Source organism: Artibeus jamaicensis, unplaced genomic scaffold, assembly GCF_021234435.1.
Source record: "Artibeus jamaicensis isolate MK-2021 breed Jamaican fruit bat unplaced genomic scaffold, CSHL_Jam_final contig_444, whole genome shotgun sequence".
NCBI lineage: Eukaryota > Metazoa > Chordata > Mammalia > Chiroptera > Phyllostomidae > Artibeus > Artibeus jamaicensis.
In genome coordinates, this window is record NW_026521831.1 from 1,268,659 (window position 1) to 1,281,401 (window position 12,743).

The 12,743-nt window shown below is 46.3% G+C and overlaps 1 protein-coding gene across 3 annotated transcripts in view; it reads right to left on the bottom strand.

Moving 5' to 3' along the window:
* The window catches only part of MARK3 (microtubule affinity regulating kinase 3), a 124,715-nt gene extending 112,358 nt beyond the window's left edge, over positions 1-12,357 (bottom strand). For 2 of the 3 annotated variants that reach the window (XM_053666019.1, XM_037164233.2), the window contains exon 1: positions 11,695-12,357. In XM_053666019.1, coding sequence (XP_053521994.1) covers positions 11,695-11,745 — 51 coding nt within the window. In that variant the 5' untranslated portion in view covers positions 11,746-12,357. The remainder of the gene's footprint in view (positions 1-11,694) is intronic. The other variant, XM_037164235.2, reaches the window with a different exon arrangement.
* Positions 12,358-12,743: the final 386 nt, after the last annotated feature.

The following is a 12,743-nucleotide window of genomic DNA, read 5'->3' on the forward strand; positions in this document are numbered from 1 at the left end:
GTTGATTCTAATCCTCATGGATGACTTTGAGGGCTTCAAGATCTCCATGGAGGAAGTAAATACAGATGTGATGAAAATAATAGAAGAACTAGAACCGGAACCTAAAGATGTAACAGAACTGCTGCAATCTCATGATCAAACTTGATTAAATAAAGAGTAGCTTCTTATGGATGAGCAAAGAAAGTAGCATGTAAAGTTTTTTTTTTAAGATTTTATTTATTTTTAGAGAGAGGGCAAGGGAGGGAGAAAGAGGGAGAAAAACACCAATTGGTTGACTCTCTGCCTAGGAATTGAACAGTCCACCTTTGGGTTCATAGGCCGGCACTCAATCACTGAGCCACACCCGCAAGGGCAGAAAGTGTTATCTTGAGATGGAAGGTACTCCTGGTGAAGATGCTGTGACGACCGCTGAAATGACAACAAAGGTTTTAGAACATGACAAACTTAGTCGATAAAGCAGGGCAGGGTTTGAGAAGACTGACTCCAACTTTGAAATTTTATTGTGGGTAAAATACAAACAAACAGCACTGCTACGCAAAGAAATCATTTATGAAAGGAAGAGTTCGTCAATGTGGCAAACTTCACTGCTGTCTTAATTTGAAGAAACTGCCACAACCACCACTGTGATCAGTCTACAGCCATCAACATTGAGGCAAGACTCCCCACCAAAGAAAGATTACATTTGCTGAAGGCTCAAATGAAGGTTAGCTTTTTTACAATAAAGTATTTTTGAATTAAGGTGTGCACGCTGTTTTAGACATAATGCTATTGCACACTCGGCAGACAGTACAGTGTAAACATAACTTTGGTGTGTGCTAGGAAAACAAAGAACTCACCTGACTCAATCCACATGGCTCACGTCACTACCATGCTGGACTGTGATGGTAGGAACCAGATCTATGCTACCTCTAAGGGATGTCTCTAGAGTACAGTAAGATATTTTCAGAGAAGCAGACCACGTTTACTTCACTTTTATTTCATTTTATGGTCAGTCCTTTATTTGTGGGTTCTGTACTATCTAGTTAGATCAAGCTAACAATGAGGTCTCATATAACACCTTAATTAGACTGGCAAAAAATTAGAAAACTAGATAATTCTAAATGTGAGTGGTAGATGCACAACAGAGTGATATGCAGCAGTTACAAGCAACAGATTAGATACGTAGATGAGACATATGCAACATTTACATAAAGTACCAAATATACATATTGTAAGAACACGGAGATATATACACATGACAACATATTAAAAAAGTCAGAATGGTAAGGGATAAGGGAAATGACATATGGGAATTAACAAAAATAAATGAAACAAAAAATGGCCTCTTATTTACCAACAATAATGTGACTTGTTGCACAGTTTAAATACAAAGGGAAACTATCACTGCTCATACCCATAAATTCAGTCAAATTGGTTTCACTTTTAATAAAATACTTTTATTAGTATAGCAGGTGAACTATCATAATTAACTGAAAAACAAGTAAATTGAAAAACAATTTACTTGTCTAATCCACATAAGAACTACAAGGAATACATTGTGTTTAAATAAAACTTTGACTTAGTAGCTTTTCACCAGTTAACTGTATGCTAAGCACCTATTACGTGCTGAGCACTACAAGGGGATAAAAAAGAAGAGTGGTGCCACACCTTTAGGTCACTCACCATCTAGCTGGGGAGGTAACGTGGGGAACAGTAACCGCACTGCGAGAAAATCTGAGGGAATACTCTACGTGCTGCCTCTGACAAACGCAACATGAGCTACATATGTATTTTTTAACTTTCTAGTAGCAACACTAAAAAAAAACCAAGATAAATTAATTTCAGTTACTTCAATATATCCCCAAATATTTCAATATATAAAATACAAAGATTAAGATGTTACACTTTGTTTTCAAATTATCTTTGAAATCTAGTATAAATTTCATACTTACAAAACATTCTAATTCAGACTAGGCACATTTAAAGCACTCAGCAGCCACACGTGACTGGTAGCTATTGTGCTGGTAACACAGTAGGCATTCAGAGGATATGACCACGTGTGTGAGAGATAAAAAAAAAGGTGTCCTAGAGGTGAAGAGACAGAGCCTTTGAAAAGTAAGTAGTAGAGTTATTTTGGGAAATAAAGGTCATTTCAAGCCGGTACTAGGCACAAGGAAAGCTAAGAAAGTTTGGGGGACAAGAAGATCTCCCTTAACTTACACGACTAGCCAGTTTTATCTCTCACAACTTATTTCATTCGTGTGATACTAACACTTAAAAAAAAGCTTTAGTTCCTCAATATCATGATTTCTGACAATTTTTTATCTTTATATTCTTGAGGAGGCCATCTTTCTGCCTTTTTCTCACCTACAATCCCCAACCCTTAGCTTAGTTAATTCCCACACTAAAATCCCTGACTATAAGCTTCTTGAGGGCAAGAACCATCTCATTTTTGTATTCTGACTCTAGTAGACCTGGCACCAGGAGGTATGAAATTGCTGGGTAAACAAATAGCCAAGCAGAATTGTCTGGCTAGAGTATTAAGTTTATACAGGTGAGCAGTCAGAAGAAACAAAGCCAGAAAAGTGGGTCAAGAACTTTGAATACTAGGCCCTGGCTGGGTAGCTCAGTTGTTTAGAGCATCATTCCAACATGCCAAGTTTGCAGGTTCAATCCCTTGTCAGAACACATACAAGAATCAACCAATGAATGCATAAATTAAGTGCAACAACAAATCAGTGTTTCTCACTCTTCCTTTCTCTCTCTAAAAATCAATCAAAAATATATTCTAAGAAAAAACTTTGAATACTAAACCAAAAATTTTAGATTGTCCAGTTTTATAGAGTGATGCTATAAAAGCTATACAAATTAATATTAAGAGGAAATCAGACTGCCCCCATTCCCATCTCTGGTCTGGCCAGTTTGGACAGGAGGAAAAGCTGTAGCGGCCAGGAAGTCCAGGTTTGCAAAGGTTCCCTGGAAGTCTTGGCCCTCAGGCATCCTGCACGCACCCAGCACACATGCAGCACACACCTGCCCTGCAGCCACAACGCCCGCCGGAGAGGAAAGTCAGCTTCAGTGAGGGGGCGGAGAAGGAGGAGCCCAACAGGAGATCCCCGAGGCTTGTCAGCTAAACCTGCTCCTGCAAAAGAGGCTTCAAAGCCAAAAAAGGCGGCAGGAAAGGATAAATCGGCAAAAAAGTGCAAAGGAAAGGAAAAACAGGAGAAAAGAGAAAACAGGTTGAAGCGGCTAACCAGGAACCTAAGAAAGATCTACCTGCAGAAAATGGAGAAAATAAAAATGAGGAGGGTCAGGCCTCAAATGAAGCAGGAGAAAAAAGAAGCCAAGTCTGATTATCATGTATCATGACTTATCAGTGATCCCTTCTTGTACAATTCAGAGGACTATTTTTATCAACTATTTTGTGAATGCAAGTTTTTTAGTAGCTCTAGAAACATTTTTAAGAAGAAGGGAAATCGGCCCTGGCTGGTGTAGCTCAGTGGATTGAGTGTGGGCCTGTGAAGCAAAGGATCACGATTCGATTCCCGGTCAGGGCACATACATGCCTGGGTTGCAGGCCAGTTCCCAGTGGGGGACACATGAGAGGCAACCACACACTGATGTTTCTCTCCCTCTCTTTCTCCTTCCCTTCCCCTCTCTCTGAAAATAAATAAAATATTTTTTTTAAAAAAAGAAGAAGGGAAATCTACCTCATCCCACCTGTTTAAGTGTAAGTGATTTTTTAAAGAGGTGAAATCATTTGCTGGTTGTTTATTTTTTTGGTACAACCAGAAAACAGTGGGATACTGAATATGGAAGGCTTTGTCTTAGGTGTCAGCTAAACATTCCACAGATGGGGGTATTTTATATATCCTATAATACAAAGCATACTAAATGGCAATTTGGAGTCAGTTGTGCATTTACTATATCTTGAACATTTTTAATTACTTCTCCTCTCATGGTTTAGGTAGAACTGTTTCCTAAAGAAAACCGCTCCTTAATCTCAGATACCCCTGTCAGAATTTTGTGCACTCTGTAACATCTTTGTTGTGGTAGTCCAGTTTTCCTAGCAACACTGTTAATGTGCTGTGAAGGAGTGAAAATTTGATTATGTAGTATGTACGATATTAAATTATAAATTAGTCAGGCTTTGATGTAACCAAAGAACCCAAAGGTCACCAGTTCAATTCCCAGTCAGGGCACATGCCTGGGTTGTGGGCCTGGTTCCCAGTTGGGGGCCCACAAGAGGCAACCACACACTGATGTTTTTCTTCCTCTTTCTCCCTCCCTTCCCCTCTCTAAAACTAACTAAATAAAACTTTTTTAAAAAAAAAGAGTCTTGGCTGAGCCCAGCCTTCTAACCATACCGGCTGCCAAGGTACCAGATATATGAGTGAAAAAGTCAAGAACGTGAACCTTCCAACCCAACTGTTCATATCCCCTCTTTCAAAATCCCCCAAAGTCCCAGACAGAGGAACAGAAATAAGCCATCCCTGCTGGAATCTGTGAGCGTAATAAAATGGTTGTTGTTTTACACTACTACTAAGTTGTGGAATGGTTTGTTCCATAGCAACTGTAAGTAGAAAAACCATTTAATAAGCAGGAAATAAATGTTAAGAACTTAACTAAATTAACAGAAATGAGAAAAATGCTGAGCCCTAGCTGGTGTATCTCAGTGGACTGAATGTGGACCAAAGGACCGTCAGTTGGATTACCTACCAATCAGGACACATGCCTGGACTGCGAGCCAGACCTCCCATTGGGGGAGTGGGAGAAGCAGCCACACACGGACGTTTCTCTCCCTCTCTTGCTCCTTCCCTTCCCTTCTCTTTAAAAATAAATAAATAAATAAAATCTTTAAAAAAGAAAAAAATTGGAATACATTACCATGGTTCTTTATCACTGAGTATCTCTAACAGTGAAATGGTATCCTTCTTTTAAGAGAAGAAAACATAAACTCCTTCAGTCCACTGCACTAGTGAAGCTCACACATACCTGCCTATGGGCAGGCGCACCAGGGCAGGCCCTAGGTCAGCAAGGGCAAGTGAAGTAGGACACGGAAAGAGGCGGGGCTGGCATGTGTACAGAAAGCCATCAAAACACCTCAATGCCTCAATAACAAACGCTGCTTGCCCCAATTTAAATTATTCTTCTGGATAAATATTAAGTCTAAGGGCAAAAGGCTGAGCTAGGAAATGGTTCTAGGTCTACTTCTACCCAGGATTCTCATTCTACTGTAGAATCTGCTATTGTAGTCAATGAAGTAATAAAGGTACTGGCTGCCCTGGCTGGTTCCCAGCAGGAGGCACTCAAGAGGTAACCCCACATCGATGTTTCTCTCCCTCACTCCTTCCCTCCCCTTCTCTCTAATAAATAAACAAACAAACAAACAAATAAATAAATAAAATCTTTTAAAAAAAAAGGTGCTGACTGTATGCATAAAGAATAGGGTTATGCCCTGGCTGGTGTGGCTCAGTGGATTGAGCATGGACTATGAACCACAGGGTTGCTGGTTCGATTTCCGATCAGGGCACAAGCCTGGGTTATGGGCCAGGTCCCCAGTGGGGGCCACATGAGAAGCAACCGCATATTGATGTTTCTCTCCCTTTCTTTCTCCTTCCCTTCCCCTCTAAAAATAAAATAAATATATTTTTAAAAAGAATAGGGTTACATAAAATTCTGGAATTAAAAATCTTTGGGTTCATCTTATTCAAATTTCATACAAATTCTACCAATACATATTTTCATGTAAAATGTTCGTAACACAAACCCACAATATTTAACTTCCACCCCAAAGTGACTGCCTATTAGCAAGAAATACAAACAAAAGAGCTGCTCTGTTCAAGTTTCAACTTCGAAGGCCCAGACTCCATGTGATCAACAGAAACGATGCTTTACCTGGTCTGCATAAGACTATGTAAGACTATCCACTGCTGAGCAGCTCGGGGGGGGCTCAAGTTCAGTGCTAGGAATTTTAGTTTGAAGAAAAAGTTTGGACCCCTCCCCCCAAAGAGCCCCTTTCTTCCAGGGCCCTCCCAATTAGGATATACACAGGTACACACAGGTCAGCACAAACGCCTCTTACTACTTGCAGACCAACTCCACGCACATGCTTTAAATTCTTGTGTAAGACAACATTCAAACTGGGAGATTCCCAGGGAAGAGATGTTTTCTCCTTCAGGTTTAATCTGACAGTTTAAAATGGACGTAAAGACAAGTGAATTTCTGCTTTAGTCCTCTCAGTGGACTTCATCAGGAGATTGCTGCATTCTCTAACCTTATTCCAGTTTGGGAACAAATTCCAGATAAAATTTGACTACATACAGAATTCTCTTTGAAACAAAAGATAAAAGGCCCTGGCTGTTGTAGCTCAGTGGACTGACTGTGGGCCTGCAAAACAAAGGGTCACCAGTTCGATTCCCAGTCAAGGCACATGCCTGGGTTGTAGGCCAGGTCCCCAGTGGGGGCCGAACGAGAGGCAACCTCACGTTAATGTTTCTCTCCCTCTCTTTCTCCCTGCCTTCCCCTCTCTTTAAAAATAAATAAAGTCTTTTTTTTAAAGGATAACAGGTACTATTTTATATTAAACTGTGTAAGTCTCCTGTAAGTAATTACAATATAATCATGTGCTACATCAATAATCAAAATAATATTCTACTCACTATAAATTTTCACCTTCACCTAATTTATGAACAGAAGAAATTAAAATAACCCTCAAATTGAAGTCTGTAAGATATTTTCCCAAACACTTTAACCAAATAAAAAACATTAATTCTGCTCTGGCTGGTGTGGCTCAGCAAATTGAGTGCTGACCTGCAAACCAAAGGGTGACTGATTTGATTCCCAGTCAGGGTACATGCCTGGGTTGCGGGCCAGGTCCCCAGTGGAGGCCGCATGAGAGGCAACCTCACGTTAATGTTTCTCTCCTTCTCTTTCTCCTTCCCTTTCCCTCTGTCTAAAAATAAATAAATAAAGTCTTTAAAAATTTTTAATTCTTCACACCAACTTGTATAAAGACTCAAACAGCTTGAGTCAAACTGATAATTGTATAAGTTAAAAAGCAGATTAGCCCTGGCTGGTGTAGCTCAGTGGATTGAGCGTGGGCCTGTGAACCAAAAGACGTGGTTCAATTCCCAGTCAGGGCACATGCCTGGGTTGCAGGCCAGTTCCCAGCAGGGGACACACGAGAGGCAACCATACATTGATATTTCTCTCCCTCACTCCTTCCCTTCCCCTCTCAAGATAAATAAATAAGATCTTTAAAAAAAAAAGAGCAGATTAAATGAGATCATATCACACATCTTTAATGAGATACTATATAAAGTACTTTGCACTACTGCCTGATGTCCAGTAAGCATAATAAGGGTGAATATTTTTATTGTCCACAACCACACTTTCTTACAAAGAACCAATTTTTAAAACTCACAGAACCAGAAAATTTTACTGAATCTATTGGAAACCTCCCATCTATAGCCACAATATAAGTTACAGGAATGTAAGTTTAACTGGAAAACCTTCACTGAACACTAAAGCAATGATTTGTATTTTCTGTTTATTTTTTATTTTTATTTATTGATTTTAGAGAGAGAAAGGGAGGTACAGAGAGAAACATCAATTTTGTGGTTCTACCCATTCGTGCATTCACTGATTGATTCTTGTATGTGCCCTGACTGGGGATTGAACCTGCAACCTGGGCATAGAGGAACAATGCTCTAACCAACTGAGCCACCTGGCCAGGGCAAGACAGTGATTCTTAAAGTGGGATCCCTGGACCTGCAGCATCTATGTAACCTGAAACTTGTGAAAAATAAAAACTCAAGGGCTGAACAGTAGAATCAATGTCTGGAGGCCCTCCAGGTGATTCTGGAGTTTGCTCCAGTTTGAGAGCTTAGCTCAGGCTGCTCTGATGTACAGGAACTATAGAACTTGTCCTAAAGAACAAGAGCAATACAGTGCCTAGGTATATCCTCTATGGCGCAGTGTCACGCACACAGTAGGTACTCAAATTTGAATAGGATAATAATAATATCATATACCCAATAGTTGGCTACACAATAACACCATCAGTTTATCTAGTTCACAGAGGTAAGAAATTCTGATGACTGTTTGCATTAACTAAGTACATGGTGCACACACACACCAACAGCTGTTAAGTTCACTGGCAAAGCCTTGAGGTACTTTGGCAAATAACCAGGCTTACAAAGTGCCATAAGCTTTGAAACTTCAGTGAAATACATGTTTCTACTTTTACCAGTATACAAACAGGATTTGTCCATGGCTCTATACCAAGTCAATAGTAGAACATACATGAAAATGCACACTTTTGAAATTTATTTATTTATTTATTTTTAGAGAGAGGAGAAGGGAGGGAGAAAGAAAGGGAGAGAAACATCAGTGTGTGGTTGCCTCTCATGAGCCCCCACCCACCCACCCAGGGACCTGGCCTGCAACCCAGGCATGTACCCTGACTGGGAATTGAACTGGCAACCCTTTGGTTTGCATCCTGCACTCAATCCACTGAGCTACACTAGCCATGGCTTAAAATGCACACTTTTTATTTAATTAAATGAGTATCTTAATTCACATACTATCCAACTATAATAGATGGATCCGAGATGGATTCTAATTTCAACGAGGTGTTTACAAAGTAGACAATTGAGGAAACTTCAACACTGACTGGATATCCCATATTAAGAAATTATGATAAAAGGCTTACTTTTTTTTTTTTTAGAAAAAAAAGCTTTATTTCTTCTAAAAGCTTTAGAATGAAATGATAAAAGGTACTGAATTTGCCTCTAGAGGCGAGAACAAGTGAAATTAAGACTGGCTATTAATGCTGTTGAGCGTATGGGGGACTAACTACACACCAGGTTTCTCAATCCTGGCACTACTGACCTTCTGGGTCAGAGTTTTTCATTGGGGAAAAGGGGCACTGTCCGGAGCACTGTAAAATGTCAGCAGCCTTCCTGGTCAGCAGCAACCCTGTTCACTTGTGACAACCAAAAACGTCTCCAGACACTGTCAAACCTCCGTCCACTGGAGGACGAAACTGTCCCTGGCTGACAACTTATTAAAATTCTCTTATTCACTTGAAATTTTCAACAAGACTTTTTTTTTGTCTTATTTTAATCATACTCTGTATTGGTACAACTACATCTCTGTAGGTGAATAATCTTTTACATAGTATTTTTGGAAATCGCCTGATACACAAAAAGCAAAGGAGACTGAGCTAGACAACTGGAACCTAGTACAGGTTCTGCTACTAGTCAGTGGTCACAAGCACCTCCCATCACCTGTCTGAGCCTCAGCATTTTATTATGTCCGATTATCTGACTAGTGCTTTGAGTTATAAAATGTTTTATATACCCATCAGCTAAAAGTAGATATTCACATTTGGAAATAAATGAAAACACACTAGACAAGAACAGAAAAAGTTCTCATAGCAAATTACCTACCTTTTATTATTTCTGACCAACAGGCAACATTCTTATCAAAATATATGTAATTATTTAAACTTTAAATAGCCCTGGCTGGTGTGACTCAGTGGACTGAGTGCTGGCCTGTGAACCAAAGGGTCGCCTGTTCAATTCCCAGTCAGGGCACATGCCTGGGTTGTGGGCCAGGTTCCCTGTGTGGGTGCAAGCAAGAGGCAACCACACGCACACTGATGTTTCTCTGCCTCTCTTTCTCCTTCCTTCCCCTCTCTAAAAATAAATCAAATCTTTAAAAAAATAAAATAAAATTTAAATAAATTTGCCACAACATGGATGGATCTTGAGAGTATTATGGTAAGTGAAATAAGACAGAAAAGGACAAGAATCCTATGACTTCACTCACATGGGGCAGAAAACAAAAAGCAACAAATGAACAAGCAAAAGAAACTCACTCATAGAAATAGACAGCAGAACAGGTGGTCACCAGAGGTGAAGGGGGTGAGGGGAGAACCCAGAGGGTAAAGGGGATCAACTATTTGGTGATGGAAGGAGTCTAGGCTTCCGGAGGTGAGCACGCAGGAGAGCGTACAGCATCCCGAAGTTTATGTAATGTTATCAACCAGTGATACCTGAGTACACTTAATTAAATATTTAAATAAAATCTGCAAGGTAAGCAAAATGGAAACTCTTTTGCTGGTCTAGCCATAATAACTAAAATGCCCATCAACTGGCGAATGGATCTTTAAAAACTGGTACATCCAAACAATGAACCACCAAAACACACACACACACACACACACACACGAATCAACCTCAAAAGAAGTATTCAAAGTGAGAGATGCCAGACACGAGATTACATACTGACTCCAAGTGTTTAACATTCTAGGAAAGGTGCGAACTGTAGGGACAAAGAACAGTTGCCAGGGCCTGAGGAAACAGGGAGAGGGGCTCTCCCTGCGAAGGGCCACAAGGGGCCTGTCTGGGCAGCGGAAATGTTCTGCCTTGACCGTGCTGGTGGCTACATGGCTACACAGCTGTCACAACTCACGCAGCTGCGGGAAGGGCGGACGCCCCATCGCAATGGCCCTGACTGCGCGCAGCTAAGGACCTGCTCAGCAGACGGAGATCGCCCATTCCCGTTCCACTCTCCCCCCCACTCGGGGGGCAGGCAACTGACCGGGGCAGCAGTGCGGTAACGGTGGGCAAACAGTCTGGGGTCTGCCGGACCTGCAACGCCGACACACGCGCACCGCCCAGAACAACCCACACGGAGGTAAAAACGGAGCGGCGCGCGGTACACCAGCGCAGGGCGCCCGCGAACCTCTGACGGGAACGCGGTGGTCGCTGCGACCTCAGACGCGCTCCCAGGGGAGAAGGGCTCTGTCCACACCTCACGTCGTCTGTAAAGAACGGCACGAAACTGCGAGCGAGCAGTTCACGACGAACAGGTTCACAGGCGACGCGCAGGTCACAACGTAACTCGGTGACCCACCAGAAACCGGGGTGAAACCGGGGTGCGGACACGCCCGAGAGACCTCCTCACTGGCACACGCCCGCCGCGGCATCTGGCTTCGGGTCACTCAGGGGTGCGGAGCACTTCTCCGAGTCGAAGCCCACGGCCCGGGGAGTCCGCGCGCCGCCCCCCGCCCCGTGGAAGTGCCGCGGGCCCCTGACTCGCCGCGGGCCCGAGCCGCAACTCTCGCCGAGCGAGCGCACTCGGGCGCGGGACGCTTCGGGGCCCTGCGGCCGAGCGGCGGAAGCCCCGGGCGGCCGGAGCGACCGAGCGCGCTCTGCAGGCTCCCGAGTGGTGCTGGGCCCCCAGCCCGCCCCGTCTCGGGACGCGACGGAGACGCTGCGGACAGGCGAGCGAGGGCGCTCTCCCCGGAAGCCCCGCGAAGTTCCCCCGCGAGCCCTCCTCCGGGCCGTCGGAGAGCCCCGCGCAGCGTCCACGCCTCCCCGGGGCGGTCGCTACGACGGGCTGTCACTCCCCGAAGCGCCGGGCCGGCCTCCCCGCGCCCCCGAGCCCCCGGGCCCGGCCGGCTCCTTTCGGGCGGCCCCGCCGACGCGCTCTCTCCCCGCAGCCCATTCAGGGCGCCCCGCCCCGAAAAGCGCCGCCGCCGCAGGGACCGGCGCGTGACCACCGGCCCCCGGACACACCGCGTCGCGCGCGACCGCGGAGCCACTTCCCGGGTCCTCCCAGGAAGCGGACCGCCCGCCGGGCCTGTCCACCGTCCTCGGGCCGCTGCGGGCGGGGAAGCAGCGGGAACGCCGCGTTACTTACGTTCTCGGTGTCCCGCTCATTCACCGTGGGCAACGGAGTCCTCGTGGACATTTTCCTTCACTTCACTTGTGCACGACGCGAGGGGAAACAAAACGGCACGGCCGCGGAGGCCGGCGACGGCGTCGTCGAGGGGCCGGCGGTTCTGGAGCGGCGCCGCGGGAGGGGCTCCCCTCCCCCACGGCCGTCTAGATCCCGGGCCGGGCCCGGGCCGTCCCCCGGCGGGTCCCGGGGCTCATGCTCCCCGGCCCCGGCGGCCGCGCCAGGGGCCCGCGGGCGGCGGTGGCGGGGCCGGGCCGGCGGCGGCGGGCTGCGGGTCGGCCCGCCCGCGTCCCCGCGCCTCAGGGCGCCCCGCGGGCCCGGACCCCCTCGCCTCCTCCTCCGCCCGCCGCTCCGCGGGTTTCAGCGCCCGGGCCCCCACACAGCGTCGCCGGTGGCCCCTGAAGAGAAGGCGGAGGAGGATGTGCGAGAGGTAGAGCGCAAGACAGGCCGCCGCGGGCTGCGGGCGCCGACCATGGAGGGGGCTGCGGAGACGGCGCCTGCGCCCGGCTGCTCCTCTCCCTCCCGCCTGCTCCCCGCCTCAGCCTCCGCCTGGTGGCCGCCGCCGCCGCCGCCGCTCCCGGCACCTCAGAGCCTCACGGACCCAAGATGGCCGCCCGACGGCTTCCTCTGCTGCCTCCGGTGACGGAAGTGACGAAACCGCCCCTCCCGGAGTTCGGCCAATCGGCGCGGCCGAGGAAGCCGGACCCGCTGCTGTTGCTAGGGGCGACTTGGTCCTGTCCCCGGCCCAGGGGGCGGCTCCCGAGGCTGGGAACTGGTGGCGGGTGTTGGCCGGTGCCCCGGCCCGCGGGGGCAGCGGTTCCCAGCGTCCAGAGTGCGCTGGCATCCCCAAAAGAGCCGGCAAACGGCCCTGGGCAGCAGCCCGAGCCCCATTGCTGGGTTGGCATTAACAATGCTGATCGAGTGCCTGCTCTGGGCAAAAGCTGAGGTCGCGTCCGCCGGACCGCGCTGCACAGAATCGAGTCACCGCAGCACTCACAGAGCCAGGGAAG